Source organism: Macrobrachium nipponense, chromosome 39 (genome assembly GCF_015104395.2).
Source record: "Macrobrachium nipponense isolate FS-2020 chromosome 39, ASM1510439v2, whole genome shotgun sequence".
NCBI classification, from domain to species: domain Eukaryota; kingdom Metazoa; phylum Arthropoda; class Malacostraca; order Decapoda; family Palaemonidae; genus Macrobrachium; species Macrobrachium nipponense.
In genome coordinates, this window is record NC_061099.1 from 36212039 (window position 1) to 36228361 (window position 16323).

A 16323-nucleotide genomic window follows, 5' to 3' on the forward strand; every position below is an offset into this window, starting at 1 on the left:
TTTACAAATTAGATTAATTTATAAATCACTGTAAACACCATTTATGATAATTTTTAACCTCACAAAACACCTTTCTTGACAAATATTTAAAAATTAAATTAATTTATAAATCGCTTGAAACGCCATTTACGACAATTTTTTTACCTCACAAAACATCTTTCTTGAATATTTAAAAATTAAATTAATGTTTAAATCACTTGAAACACTATTTACGACAATTTTTCAAACTACTCGAAGCACCTTTCTTGATGAACATTTAATCAAATTATTGTTTAAATCACTTGAAACGCGCTTTACGACAACTACTAAATTTCAATTTCGATTGCAGGGTATGGAGGGGACCCAGAAGGTGTGGGTGACCGATCAGACCCATGGCTTCATCTTGGGCAACATCACAGACCTCACCAGCGAAGGGGTGACGGTGCAGCCAGTGGCCAGAGGCAGCAAACCTGTTGCAGTCGACTATGAGAGAGTTTATCCTGCTGAAGAAGATGACTCCAAGGATGTGGACGACAACTGTGAGTTGGCTGCTTCTCTCTCTCTCTCTCTCTCTCTCTCTCTCTCTCTCTCTCTCTCTCTCTCTCTCTCTCTCTCTCTCTCTCTTCCTTGCACCAAGTGTGGTAGTAGTCTTGTGAAATTTTCAGCCAAAAGAGTATGCGGTTTGTAGTGATGTATAATAATACAGTAATGAGATGAAGACCCTTATCTTGTGTTAAATATTGGTACTACAGTACATCGTTGTCTGTAGGTCAGTCTAAATGAATACTACGAAGAACGTAGTTATGTCTCAGAACAGTCAAGTTTAACAGAATTTTTATAAATAAACAAAAGAAAAAGGGAGTTCAAGAAAAGGAAGTAGAGTATAGTAGGCTTTCATTGAGAATATTGCAACCTTCCAAATGTCACTGTAGATTTATGATTTAAAGACCAAAAACCTAATGATTGGTGTCACACTCTTTGTAAGTTCTTTTCAGAAAAGAAATTAGGTCGACAAACGTTATCCTCTATGTAAAATCTGATCAGTGTTAACTGTTAATGGTCTTTTACCTAAGTGAAATTACATGATTCATTGTATGAGGTGCACTGTAGTTATTACCTAAGGTTCTTTGCAGCGTGCCTTCAACCCCTAGCTGTAACCTCTTTCATTCCTTTTACAGTACCTCCTTTCATATTCTCTTTTGTTCCATCTTACTTTCCACCCTCTCCTGACAATTGATTCATAGTGCAACTGCTTTGAGGTTTTCCTTCTGTCACATCTTCCAAACATTTTACTCTCAATTTCCATTTTAGCATTGAATATCCTCATAGGTTACAGTGCTTGAACTTTGGCGTAAATTCTATATTCAATTCAATTCAACTACTATATGATTAGTTTCTTTTTATTCATATTGTACAGTGTGGACTCTAATGCTTCATGATGTATCCATTGAGTCTTTTATCACTTCTTTGAATAAGCAGTCAACATAACTGCTTGAATCTAAAGTAATTCGTATTTCTGTGTGTAAGTTAAAAACTAAACTTCACTTTTTCCTAAGATGGTTTTCGAATAGATTGAAACTTATTCAGTTTTGTACTCTTTAACTTATACATTTCTGTTCATTTATCTTTTTGTGATTTCTTAAGTGTTAATTACGATATGTAAAGCGCATTTGGCTTTGTTTTGCCTTGTGTGCTGTTTTGGCTCATATTTTCTATGGGTTTCAAAACCTTCTCGAATTAACCAACTAAAGAAGTATATTCAGAAATAAAGTTGTACCATATCTGATCTTTGTAACAATTTATGTTGGAGAGGTATGCATTGTTAAGTCATCTACACTTTAACTTTCAGATTATTGGTATCCATTTAGCAGACATATAACATTTCTCAAGGATTTTTTGTCTGCTTTCCAATATCCATTAATAGAGTAGTATTTAAAAAACTTGATAATGTTTTAATTGTACAGTAGCTCAAATGTTTAAATTGAATAGATTAATTATTTTTATGTAGTTGGCATTCTTCGTCTATGACTTGATAGGTAATATTTATTTCTATATTTGTATTTGTTTAATGTTGTAAAGGAATTTCCGTAATTATACAAAGTCATACTTCTTTCAATTGAAAGATAAGTTATTCGTTCCAGCACTTTTCCTGAAAACTGTTGTTTCTGTTAAAAGAATGCTAGACATATGGTGAGTGGAATTGTTCTTGAGAATAAAATATGCCTTACATTAAACAGTTATCAGGAAGCCCACAGAAGCCGGCAGTCTATGATGAAAGTTAGAACTGCAAAAGTTAGATTACTATTTCAAAAGTTAGATCATTTAAAGCAAAAATAGCCGATACATAATGTTGTTTTTTTCTCTTTCTTTTTCCAGGTGCCCTTATGTACCTCAATGAAGCTACGCTTCTCAACAACGTTAAATTACGATATAGCAGAGACAAAATTTATGTGAGTTGTCCTTTTCTATTCATGGGTGTTGTTGTTGATGTGTGAGAAACTAATCATTGTTATCAATATATTTGAGTCCAGTCTATTTTGTGTTATTTTTTTATGCTCATCAGCTGTCTTTATTCCCTTTCAGACATACGTGGCTAACATTCTCATAGCAGTTAACCCTTATTTTGAAATTCCTAAATTATACTCATTAGATACGATTAAGAACTATCAAGGCAGATCCCTGGGGCAGATGCCTCCGCATGTCTTTGCGATAGGTGAGTGAGTGACAGTTCCTCTACAGCTGCTTGTTTCACTGCCATTTGGTTTCTCTAATCATGTAAAAGATAAGTTGTATGTGGATTTATGGATTAATTTTTAATTAGAGTATACAGTACAGTACCTGAGTTCCAGAGATTAGTACTTCAATAGCACTCTATACTAAATTTAGTCAGTCAGATGGCTGCTTCGATGGATATAAACTTAGTATGTTACTGAATAAAACTTAGTTTCTTCTTCTTATTCAAAATTGACAACATGGTCATTTGTCAACTTTCTCAAGTACTACAGTAGTTGATGCCACAAATATTTTTCCACAAGTACAGAATTTTACATTTGAATACTGTCTTAATATATAAATACCAAATACAGTAAGTATCTAGGTTACATTGTTTTACATATGGAAATACAGTGCTGTACTGAATAATGTTTAATACTTTCTGCAGCCGATAAAGCCTTCAGAGACATGAAAGTTCTGAAGGAATCCCAAAGCATAATTGTGTCTGGAGAGTCAGGTGCTGGTAAAACTGAATCCACCAAGTACATTCTGCGATATTTGTGTGAATCCTGGGGTTCCAAAGTTGGACATTTGGAGCAGAAGATTTTGGATGGTGAGTTATCTTCTTTTTTTTTTAAGCAATTACAAAATTTTGTATGCCTGTATAGCATGTATTTTATCAATTTTCTACCTGTACTGTACTACTATAGTGAAGTGATCTGAAAAATTTTTTCATTCCATTTTAGGGCATGTTTATTAATTTTCCAATGTTTCTCTCGATAGCTAACCCAGTCCTGGAGGCCTTTGGTAATGCTAAGACAACGCGTAACAACAACAGTTCCAGGTTTGGTAAATTCATCGAAATCCACTTCAGTGAACGGCACTCCGTAGTTGGAGGCTTCATTTCCCATTATTTGTTAGAGAAGTCTCGAATTGTGGTGCAGGGCCCACAGGAACGTAACTATCATATATTCTATCAGCTTTGTGCTGGAGCCCCTGAACAGCTGAAGCAGCAGTTGCAGCTTGGCAATCCTGATCAGTTCAATGTAAGTACTGCATGAGATTTTAGGTCTTTGGAAGTACGTACAGTAAAGCCACTCATTGCCCATAAGTAAATTTGGAATTTAGGCATAAATGTTTTGATGTAGAATGAACCTTTTAAAGGGACTAGGGTATAGTTGTTGAAAAATTTTCAGTGCATGTCTTAAGTTTTGAGTTACTACCTGGAAGATCAAGACATTGTTCAAATTTTTGTTCTGCTGAGTAATAAATTTGTTTTTAAATAGAAATGTAGATGAGTAGTGAGGTAGTACATTTTCTTCACAATAACTGAAAATTAGCATATCATATGGGTATTCACGGCTGGTAAAGGTTTGCGCAAGATTGTATTTGCTTTTATTGTTGTTCTAAATTGCTGACTAATGAGTAACTTGAGCAAATCAAGAGTTATATTTTGTTGTATGTATTTACTACTTGCCTAAGCAGTGATGCATTCATAGGTAATGTTCAAATCTTTAACAGGAAGAACTACTACTGCCTTGAAATTCATATTTAATATACATGTTAATTTATAGTGGTGTTGCATCATGAAATAAATTTCTTGTAATTCTTTCTTTTCAGTATTTGAAAAAAGGTTGTACACAGTATTTCCTCAACAAGGACACAGAGACGTCACTTCCTGCAAGCAGTAAAAGTGCAGCACATCAGAAGAAAGGTTCCTTAAAGGATCCTATCCTTGATGATGTCAGAGACTTTAACAAGGTAGACAAAGCCCTTGGTAACTTAGGCCTTAACAATGGGGAAAGGCTTGCTATCTATACAACTGTGGCAGCTGTTCTACACTTAGGAAATATCAAATTTGAGGAAAATCCAGATGATACCAAAGGTAAGAGGTCATAGTTTGTTACAATATAAAATACGTACTGTTTAGGAAAGTATATGCTAAATTTTATTTAATTATACAGTACTTTTCATCAAAAGTAGTAGTAGTAGTATTACATTTTTTAATTGCAATCCATATTGGATTGTGACAGTATGTAGATTATTTATATTTCAACCTTTATCCCAAGAAATGAAAACCAGATTATCGATGCTGGTCAGGAGCCAATATTTGAATTTAAGGCAGTGATTCATGGAATGTGTAAACACATTAACATTTAATTAAAACCAGTGTGCTGATATGGAATTTAACACAAATAAGTTATCTGACTTGGGAATTCAGATGAAACCCACCTCAAAATTTCATTATATTTCTAATTTTGTATCTCTCTCAACAGTCTAAGAATGAGTATAGTTTTGCTCCCTGGTTTACTTCTATAATTTATCTGTTTGGAGCAGCAGGCCCAGAAATGAGTTAGCTTTGTGCATACATGTCAGCTTCTGATTATAACTAACTGCCTTTTACCACTTTTGCTTCTTGATAGCAGTAGGTTAAAAGCTTGAATGTCAGATCTTGAAGCTTAAGAACCATAATCTTAAATACTAAAATTTTCTTGAATATAGATTATGTAGTAATATGGTTTACTATTTACTCTTAATTGTAATTTCTGCAGGAGGGTGTATGGTGTCTCCAGGGTGTGAGAACTCCTTGAAAATGGCAGCTAGTTTGATGGGTGTAGATCCTATGGAACTGAACCAGGCGTTGCTTTCTCGTGTAATGCAGACCAGCAAAGGCGGTTTAAAAGGGACAGTTATTATGTAAGTAGATTGGATGCTAGTATTTTGTATTTTGAATTTCACATAGTATACTTTTGGTAAATATGGCATATGTGAAAAGAGCATTTACTATATGAGATGCTTGATTGACTAAGTGCAGACACAAAACAAAACCTAAGAAGCCAAGAATGAAATTGAATCCAAAATCAGTATTTTTAATCCTGTATTGAAATATTGACTAATTTTGTCTTTTTGGTTTTGAACAGGGTTCCCCTCAAAACTTATGAAGCTACGGGTGCTCGTGACGCTTTGGCAAAAGCTATGTATAGCAAACTTTTTGACTACATTGTTCATAGAATCAATCAGAGTATTCCATTCTCATCATCATCATATTATATTGGTATTCTGGATATTGCTGGGTTTGGTAAGTTAAGCCTCTTTTCATATGGAGCTCTCTCTCTCTTAGGTATTAACATAAGTTAGGAGAACTTATTATGTAAGTTTAGTATATGTCTCATGTTTTGGGGAGAGTTTGCTCTCAGGGAATCTATATAGCTACCAGAATTGAAACTATGGATGATCTAATATAGACCCTAAGACTCATTTTTTTTCTGTGTTTAAGATGAGTTATTTGCACTTGTTATTTGAATGAAGAACTATATTTTGTTGATAATATACTGTAGTTTCAGATATAAGCTTAACATTTTTGTAAAATTACTACTCATTACATTAATTTTTACCTCTTTTATCCAGAATATTTCCCTGTGAATAGCTTTGAACAATTTTGCATCAACTACTGTAATGAGAAACTTCAGATGTTTTTCAACGAACGTATATTGAAAGAAGAGCAAGCTCTTTATGAGAAGGAAGGTCTGGGAGTTAGGAAGATCTCCTATGTTGACAACCAAGACTGTATTGGTGAGTACAGGTGATCGTAGTCACATACTGTAGTTTTTATATCGGTACATTGGATCATGCACAACTATTACAGTTTCTATATGTAAAGGTGTTCCAAAATAATATTTGTTATATAATAGTGTAAGTAATAAGCTGAAGATGTTTTGTAACTGATTCAGAAAAAGATAAAAATGTTTGATATTAATTAACAAGTAAATGGAATTTGAATATTATAGCAGTATTTGTTATTTTTGTTTGAAATTAATTAACAAGTAAAAGGAATTTGAAATAGTTTTAGCAGCCTCCCTTGAGCCCTAACTTTCCACCATAATCCCTCATTAGTGTTGGTGATTTTCAAGAGCCTTGTCCTGTTGTTTCCATCCTGAACGTTTCATTTCATAATTGGTTCTTGAAATGTTTTACAAATAAGTGCTCTCATTAATTAAATTGTCAAAAATTAACCCTTTTAACCATGGGTAATTAACTGTATAACTTATTTCAGATCTGATCGAGGCAAAAGGCTGTGGTATAATTAGTCTTCTAGATGAAGAAAGCAAGCTTCCTAAGCCCTCTCACACTCATTTTACGGCAGCAGTCCACAACAATCACAATAATCACTTTCGCTTAGCACTACCTCGCAAGAGCAAACTACGGGACCACAGGGAAATCAGGGATGATGAAGGTTTCCTTGTTAGACATTTCGCTGGTGCTGTGTGTTATCAGACGGTAAGGAATAATGATCTATTGCTAAGCGTTCATGTTGTTTTTCATCTTTTTTGTGTCGCTGATGACTTTATGGTATGAACTGTCAAGAAATGCGATTTGATGGCTTCTATTGAAAATGTAATAAATGAGTGCATCCTGAACTAAAAGCAATTCATGAATGTAGCTAAATACTTTTATGAATATTTTCCATAAAACTAAAATAACGTGAAGTCATAGGTAGTACTTTTATAGAGTATTTTGTAACTTAAATAGTGATTTTAAGGTGTTTAAAAATTGGTAGATGTTAAATGATACGTATATGAACACATTGAAAAGTTGCTTGAACATTTTTTTTATTTTTTAACCTCAGGCTCAGTTTCTAGAGAAGAACAACGACGCTCTCCATGCATCCCTTGAAGCTTTGGTGCAGGAGGCACAAAACAAATTTATCCAGGGCCTCTTTGCATCTTCAGGGGAATCTCATTCAGCTAGGGGGAAACTCTCCTTCATATCAGTTGCTTCCAAATTCAAGTTACAATTACAAGAACTCATGAATAAGCTAGCAAGTACGGTAAGTTACTCTTTAAATTTATTTTATTTTTGTCAACTCAACACAATATTTTAACTGTATGGATGTTGCTAATTTTGTATGAGGTTGTTTTCTTTCATGTGTAATGTAAGACATGGTGTATATTAATATGTAAGGCTTTAAAGTTCAGTGCTGTTACTTTTACATATATTTATTATTATTATTAGTATTATTACTGAAAGTTTCCATCAGTACATGTTGACAAAAAAATAAACCTGCAATTAGATTAATTTATGAAGAAAGCAATACATGCACAATATGAGGTAAGGTAATGGTTGTATTGCACTTTTAAAAGTAATATTACAAGTTTCAGAAACCTCTCATATAACTTACAAATAACACCAGATACTATGTTAATTTATAGTAGAATTAATGAAAGACCATGGACACTGGGCTGCGTGAATTATGACGTCCTGAAAGAGGAAATTGCATTAGCTTTGCTAGGCAACAAACACACTAATAGAAGTCGTTTATTGAATATTGAAATGTGTAGAGTTATGGAAAATTACCAAAATGATAAATCTAAATGTGGAAACTGGTAGTATTAGATTTTTGTGAGAACAAAATATTTTTATTGTGCTTGCATTTTTTTTTACAGGGTACAAACTTCATTAGGTGTATCAAGCCAAATGTGAAGATGGTAGACCATGAGTTTGAAGGCGGTGCTATTCTGTCACAACTACAGTGCTCGGGAATGACTTCAGTTCTTGAGCTCATGCAGCAAGGTTTTCCATCTCGTGCACCATTCCATGACCTGTATAATATGTATAAGAAGTATCTTCCAGCAGAACTTGCACGCCTAGATCCACGTCTTTTCTGCAAAGTAAGTGGGGGATACGTTTTATTTATTGTACTAGTGTGCAGTGAATTGTTGACGGTATGTGGTACTTGGCAATAATTCAGTTGGGTGTGCATATTTCATCAGCTGTATGATTTTGAAAGTAAAGAGAGACTAAATTTGTATCCAGGTTTTAACTTATTTATATACAGCAAGAATTTTACTGGGGCTGTATCTGTATTTTTATTCATAAAATTCCCTTATAGTCATGTTTATGTACGTAGAGATTTTTGAAGAAAATTTCCAAGTGTATTGCTACTATATTATTTAAATCCTAATAATCTGGGAAGGACAGTGAAAGTAATTGTTGATTCTGATGATTAATTTTTCACTGATATCACCCTGTTCTTTCTTTATAAACTTCCTGTTCCACTTCACAAATATTTCGAGATAATGATTTCTTTGGAAGTTAATGCTTTTCACCCCTTTTCCAGTCACTTTTTAAGGCCCTTGGTTTAGATGATCGGGACTTCAAGTTTGGTATGACTAAAGTCTTCTTCCGACCGGGTAAATTTGCTGAATTTGATCAGTTGATGAAGAGTGATCCAGAAAATCTAAGGATGCTGGTGTCCAAAGTCAAGACATGGTTGATGCAGAGCAGATGGAAGAAGGCCCAGTGGTGTGCTCTGTCCGTTATTAAATGTAAGAAGAAGCAATTATTATTGCTTATGTTTAATTATGAATTGCAGGTAGAGATGAAATTATTACCTTTTATACTGTATCCCAGTTCTTTAATGATTTCCTTGGACTAAGTTTGGAGATACACAGATCTAGTCACCACCCTACTTATGAAACCATTTCAGAGATACAAACAGACAGGGTCACAAGTTAAGATTGTGTTTGAGTGCTCCCCCTTTGCCACCTGGTAAGTTGCAAATTTCGCTCTGCACGCCTTTTATGCTAACAAGAATTTTTGCAAAGAACAGAAGACCAGAGGAAGAAAAACCTGTTTCTTTAACTCCTTCCCTGATTATCTTGAGTATTCTTGTGATTAACTACCATTTACGTATTCTTACAAGCACGAGAATACTCATTCATACTCATAAAATATTCCTACTTATTTCAGTCTTCCAGATTTAACTCATTGATGTAAAAGTATGAAGCATTATTATTATTGAATTAATAACTAGACCACAGAGTCACATTTTATCCTTTGTGTATAAGGCTTCCTTTTCAAAGCGCATTCTGAACAGTTCTGACTAATACAATCATTTATGTTTAACAGTGAAGAACAAGATTCTGTATCGTCGTGACCAGCTCATCATCATCCAGAAGAATGTAAGAATGTACAATGCAAAGAAAAGATATCGCCCTCGTTATATGGGAGTGCTTAAGATCAAGGGCTTGCAGGTAAGCATGCTAAAGCTGATTTGTGTGATCTGTTTTTATTTATTTTGTGAAATATCAGTCATTAAAACTTAGGAGAAATTGTCATAATCATGGAAGGGAAATAATAAAGGCTTTCCTTATTGTGATAGGTTCTTTCTCTGGCATTTATAACAGTACTTAAGTTGTGCTTAGTGTGCTGAGAAAGTTTTTTTAAATTATTATTTAAATTGTTATTTCTGCTGTTTTACAGGGTCAGCTTACACAGATGTTGGGCATAGTGAATCAGCTGAAGAAGGAAAGAGAGTCCTCATTAGCTTCTGTCAACAAAATTCAAGCATCCATGGATTCAGTAATAAAGAAAATCAGGGTATGTTAAAAGATATTCAGTTCTGAAGATCGACTCATAATAACTCAGCCGTAACTATAATTCTTTGAATCATGAACTTGCATATGATCTATGTAAGAGCTACAGTTTTGAACATGCTACATAGTAATTGCATGTTCAGACACATATTGTTAGACATTATGAAACATCAACTCACAACCGATGCATAATGTTTATGAATAGAAGAAAGCCCAAGGATCTGCCCTAGAATTAAGAACAAAACTAAATTATCTGGGTAAACTATATAGATTTGATTGTATAAGGTTCTACTGCTTTCCCAATTTTTCCTGTTGATGGTTTTGAAAATATAACTTTGATAATATGTGAAATAAAATTTAGTTTACATTTGTGTTCATCAATATTCAAGTATGTAAAATGAGGATCAGTATCAAGTGTGTAAAATAAGTGTGACTAGAAATTTTTTAGAATATATTTTGAGATGAACCTAAAGTTTTAAAAACTTTAGGTTCATCTCAGTAAAATGAAGACTAAAGCATCAAGAGTCTCCATGAGGAATGTTTTGTATTTTTCCTGACCTATAAATATTTCCTGCCAGACCACATCCATGACAAGACAGCAAATAGATCACGAGTATAATACTTTGGTAAATTCGATGAATAGTGAGCTGGCTATCTTGCACAAGAAACTCACACAACAGAAGAATGCAGAGGAGCAGGAGAGGTTACGAAAAATTCAGGAAGAGATGGAGAGAGAACGGCAGAAGAAGAAGGAAGAGGAAGAAAGGAGGAGAAGAGGAGGATGAGGAGATCAGAAGAAGTAAGTGAAAACACTTTTACGGTTTTATTATGATCAGGAACCAAGCATAGATTGAGGACAAAATGAAAAAATTTGTTTTTAATCAATTTGTATTTTCATGTTGGATAACGTCATGCTGTTAAATCCTTCCTCTACATAACATCATTTTTGTTACTGTATTTTGATTATTCAGGTGATAAACATGTAACTTTTATGTAAAGGTTTGGAAGTACTGTACAGGTATTTTCATTTTTACATTGAAATTAGTATAAGCTGTAGGCCCCGTTGCTGAGTAACCAATTGGTTCTAAGCCACGTAAAAATATCTAATCCTTCAGGCCAGCCCTGGGAGAGCTGTTCATCAGCTCAGTGGTCTGGTTAAACTAAGATAGACTTGACTTGTTTATATAAGAACATTAATATTTTAATAACTTGTGTTTTAGGAAATCAGAAATGGAGCTGCGCAGGAAACAAGAGGAGGAAATTCGGCGTAAACAAGAGGAGGAGGATCGTAAGGCCGCTGAAATGTTGCAGGTACAAGACTAGATTGTTCTCATTCGGTTTATAGTATTAATTCATTTTATAAAATGTCTGTTAATCCTTTCAAAGGATATGAGTAAATTTAGAATAGTAAGTATTTATCATCATCATGAACTAGTCATATCAGCTTTTCCTTATATGGGGTAAGACAAAACTCTTCTTTGTACTATGTTTTTTGCTTGAGCTTTTGTCAAGTCAAAATCTTCATGTATACCTTTCAGCCTGCTACTTCCACATCTTCTGTCTTTCAGACAAATTTATCCTCATTCGTCCCTTCACATGTCCAATCTGTCCCAGTCTTTGAGATCTGACCTTTTTTCCAGCCTCATGATACCACATCTCTACCAATGCCTCATTACTCCGCATAGTAATGAGGATTTATTCACAGTGTACATACCATGCTCTGGGGATAAATACTAACTTACTATGATCTTGCTGAATTGAGTAGTACAATACATGCCTTATATAACCACTAAGTCTTTGCCCTCTCTACTAATGGGCAGATTTTTATTTATCATAAGTATAGCTATCTCTCTCAGTTTCATTCCATGCTGCACTTCCTCTTTCTTAATGCCCTCTCAACTCCTTCACAATCTAGTGTGTCCCAAAAGTGACAAATGTGCTACCTCTTCTAAGACCTGCCCTTCTATAATTTAGTTATTGGTTATCAGTGAAATTTATACATTTTATGGGGAACAGAGTGGCTTTTTGAATAGGTAGTCTGTCACATATGGATTTCGTTAAAGACTGCTTTGTAATTGTCTGTAGGTTCAACTGGAGAAGGAAGCAAGAGAGACTGAGCATCTTGCCCAGTTAGAAGAGCAAGAGAGGAGGTCATGAACTTGCACTTCGTCTAGCAAATGAAAACAATTCTGCGTGGGATGACATCACTCCTTCTCTTAAAAGGTTAGTATTAAAAATGAAACTATGGTGATAGGTACAAAATTTCAGGTTGTTTTCATAAAGAGACATGTAGATATTAAATTTATCAGAGGAGTTTGATACTTTGTATTACCAGTTGCCAGAATTATTGTCATTATTACTAAGTAGTGCTAAAGAGCTGTAATGGTAATATGAAAATGATAAAGATGAAAAATCACTTATCATTTATAGTGTAATGTATAAGTAATGCTCATTTTTCAAGGTTTTATGCTTTTTTAGAAAATAATCTCAACTGTAGTCATTCAGTATGGTTTGTCTCCTGATTTTTCAACAAAAATATTTCCTAGTTGCAGTACTTTTAACTCTTAGATAAACAAGGAAGGTGTGTAGTGGATTTACTTTGTATCATTCATTTGTCTTTTTAAATTTATTATGAAAATTTTCATTCATTGAGAGTTGTTTTGAAGTGAACTAGGTAGAGCTAAAAAAAAAATTCTCACTCTTAAATTATAAATAGACGATTTTTTATTATTTTGCCATATTAACATAATAGAGGGGTCCAAGTTGCGATGTCTGTGAATTGTATCTGATTTCTACCTTGATCTAACATCATGTTAGCCGTGTATTGAACAGCTTCTGCTTTTCGAATTGTCATGCCTTCTTTCTGTGAGCAAAACCAGTTTCTTGCCATGAGTCAACAAATGATTTGAAATTTTACTTGTTGAACATTTGACTTTCCAAAATTAGATTAGAACTAAAGAAGCCTAAATGTCTCTTCACTCGCCAACCAATTCCATGAGAACAGAGCTTATTTTGCTGCAATCAGTTTACATTTGTATGACTTTTTTGCTAGCAGCCAGGTTAACTTGTTTCCAAAGATGAGTTTTAACACTTGAATTAGCTTGTGTAAATTTGGTACGTGATTCTATTTGCTTAGCAGTGTCACAAACTACTCACTATGGTAGAAACACCCAAGTTCTTTTATGAGAAGCATGTACTACTCCTAATTGTAGGATGCATCACCCAACATGTCCTCTTCCCGCAGCCCATGTTAATGGAGATAGCAGCGAATTTATTGAAGTGAAAAAGGTTAAAATATTGCTCGTTGTGTGTCATGGCTTGACTAGTTGTGCCGTGGATTTTTTCCTGCGCTTGATGTTTACCCAAATTAACCATGTAGCACCATTACATTATTGTGTTTCTTGTCCCAAGTATTATGCATTTGTACAGTAATGTTAATGAACTCACAGGAAATCCAAAGAGGAAAGAGATTATCACTGAAATGTGTTAGTTCTTTGTAACATTTAGATTTCCTTGTTTTTGCTTTGTAATTGTGAGTGCGGTTCAGAGTATGACTTTTGTTGAAAATAACTTGATGCTATGATTACTGATTTGAAATCTGTTCCACACAAACCCATTAATTTAACAAGCCTTTTTATATGTTGTGGTGTCACTCAAAATCCAGACACCTCATAACCACAACAGGACAAAAATATGCATCGGTTGCTCCCAATAGGAAGTTACAGCTAGCCATTGGAGACTAGGGGTTCAATGTGCATACTCTTAACTTGTGGGAGCAGCTAATTTTTTTTTCCCCGATGAATGAGGGATCTTGGATTTTGGGTACCACATGAAAATCTATAAAAAGGCTGTGTTTAAAGTAATAGTAGTTTGAATGAAAGTAAGATATTTTTTTAAAAAATGGCATTTTTACAGGTTTACATGAAAATGTAACTTTAATCTTGAAATTTAACAGGGACAGTTGTGAGGAAGACAGCAATTTTTAAAGAAAATAAGCTAAATTATGGTCTTTGTGGTCACTCAGAATTATATTAATTTTTTTATTTAGCTCAGATTTCCTTCCTCTTTGAATTTCTCTGTGAAATTGCTTAGTGCACTGTGCTCAGTGAATTGCACTGTATTATGCTATTACATACATACTTCATTTAATCTTTTTGTAAAGAATACTTTTTTGCACAGTCACTTGCAATTTTTTAGGCTTAATATCACAGCAGTCACATTATATTTGCATGTTGTGAATTTAAGTTTAGTTTTAAGATTATTTTGTTCTTTAAAGTATTGAGAAGGTCTTGCTGCTGCATTTTTGGATGAAAGGTGTGTGGCCTAAGATTTACAGTTGTTTATTATTGTAGTACAGTTTCATTGTGGCTTACTGGTGTCAGGTGTATTGTAGTTGCTTCTCTGGGTTCTCAAATGTAGAGATATTCCAGACAAAATGTGCCATGAAAAAAGTTTTGGTGGCCAGGGATCAGGCCAACCATGAGGACGTTCATCCAACAGTATGCTTAATGTTGTACCCTGTAGGTGGTACTAAGGTTCAGTCAGTAGCCATTATTCCTACAATGGCCATTCTTTTAATCTTTTTCTTTTTGTCTGTTTTGGTTTGGTCTTTTTCACTTATATACAGTATTTAAAGTTCTTTGATTTAGTAATGCTCTTTTAAATTTTCATGCCCTATGAGTCGGTGAGCCATACTTTGGAGCCAAAATATATTAAATGATCAGGTTAAAATAATAATAGAGATAGATCTTAGATTCTTAGCTAGAAAGATCTTAGATTCTTAGCTAGAATTTATAGGTGATGTGAACTTTTATGTTAGAAATATGTGTGTGGAAATGAAAGTGGGTACAGTATTCAGTGAAATTCACCTACATTTTTGTATGTGACTTTAAAACTTGGTGAGATTTTTAATAACCTGGAATAACGGGAGAATAACTTTCTTCATGAGCTTCAAGAAAATGGATGTTCTGTAAAAATAAAAGATATTGATGTATAAAGTTTATCTAGTAAGGTTTTTATAATGATTATTGATTGTAGAAAATTAAATTCTGAATACATGCATGTAGTTTTATATATTTTATGAGATTTTACTTTTAATATTAAAAATTCTTAATCGTATAAATGAAGCAAGTTTTAATGGGTGGGATACCCAGGGCATTGGGGGAATTAACCAGTTCCCATGACCAGGTACAGATGCCAATAGTCCCTGAATCACAAATATTTTATTAATTCTACTAGTTTTTTTTCCAGCTGGCACTCGTATATATCCTACTGTTAAGACCTCAGGTTTGTTAGTTATGAAAAATACAAATTGATTAAAAATTTATCATTTTAATGATAAACTGGCTGTTAACCCTCTTACGCCGAAGCCCTAAAAATCAAAACCTCTCCTGTATGCCGGCGCCGGTTTGGAGTGAGCGCAGGAGCGGAAAAATAATTTTTTCAAAAAATCACAGCGCGCTTAGTTTTGAAGATTAAGAGTTCATTTTTGGCTCAGTTTTTGTAATTGCTTGCAGTTAGTATGCAATCATCAGAAATGAAAAATAATATCATTATCTATGTAAATAATGCGATATATGGTAGCGAAAAAAAAAAAATTCATAGATAATTGTATTCAAATCACGCTGTGCAAAAAACGGTCAAAGCTAATGAGTTAATTTTTTTTTTCGTTGTATTGTACACTAAATTTCAATCCTTTTGATATATAATACATAGTAAAACAATAAAAGCAACACTGGAAAAATAATATCACAAAATGATGTACGAATTCGTAATGCGCGGACGTAAAAAATGTTATTTTCAAAAATTCACGTAATTCGAAATTTGTTCTAGAGACTTCCATTTGTTTCTTAAAATTAAGACAAATGATTGAATATTACGATACTGTAAGAGTTTTAGATTAGAATTGCAGATTTCGACCATTTCGGACGAGTTAAATTTGACCAAATGTCGAAATTTTTATATATATATTTTTTTATATGCCAATATTTCGGAGATGGAAAAAGCTACAACCTTCAATTATTTTTTATTGTGTTCTTCATAAATTTGCGCACATTTTGATATATGAAACTCTATAAAAAGGCTAATATGAAAAGGAGAACAAATATAAGGAGGAATGCGATGTACGTATTTCGGAGACTTGCGGCCGCCGAATCGGCGCGCGGAGTGAAGGTAAATATATTTTTCAAAAAGTTCACCATAAATCACAATATTGTTTTAGAGACTTAAAATTTGTTTCAAAAATGCAATGAAGAAA

At 33.7% G+C, this 16323-nt stretch overlaps 1 protein-coding gene across 1 annotated transcript in view; it reads left to right on the forward strand.

Moving 5' to 3' along the window:
• Positions 1 to 328: 328 nt before the first annotated feature.
• The window catches only part of LOC135210300 (unconventional myosin-VI-like), a gene marked incomplete at its 5' end in the record, with an annotated part of 46819 nt that continues 30824 nt past the window's right edge, over positions 329 to 16323 (forward strand). The window contains 21 exon segments of the mRNA XM_064243183.1: positions 329 to 518; positions 2356 to 2429; positions 2563 to 2692; positions 3140 to 3304; positions 3475 to 3737; positions 4312 to 4576; positions 5244 to 5388; positions 5613 to 5770; positions 6100 to 6264; positions 6746 to 6969; positions 7319 to 7519; positions 8136 to 8360; positions 8810 to 9017; positions 9601 to 9725; positions 9955 to 10071; positions 10646 to 10866; positions 11288 to 11378; positions 12153 to 12217; positions 12219 to 12294; positions 12636 to 12648; positions 13331 to 13355. Of these exon segments, the coding sequence (XP_064099253.1) occupies positions 329 to 518; positions 2356 to 2429; positions 2563 to 2692; positions 3140 to 3304; positions 3475 to 3737; positions 4312 to 4576; positions 5244 to 5388; positions 5613 to 5770; positions 6100 to 6264; positions 6746 to 6969; positions 7319 to 7519; positions 8136 to 8360; positions 8810 to 9017; positions 9601 to 9725; positions 9955 to 10071; positions 10646 to 10866; positions 11288 to 11378; positions 12153 to 12217; positions 12219 to 12294; positions 12636 to 12648; positions 13331 to 13355 (3146 nt within the window).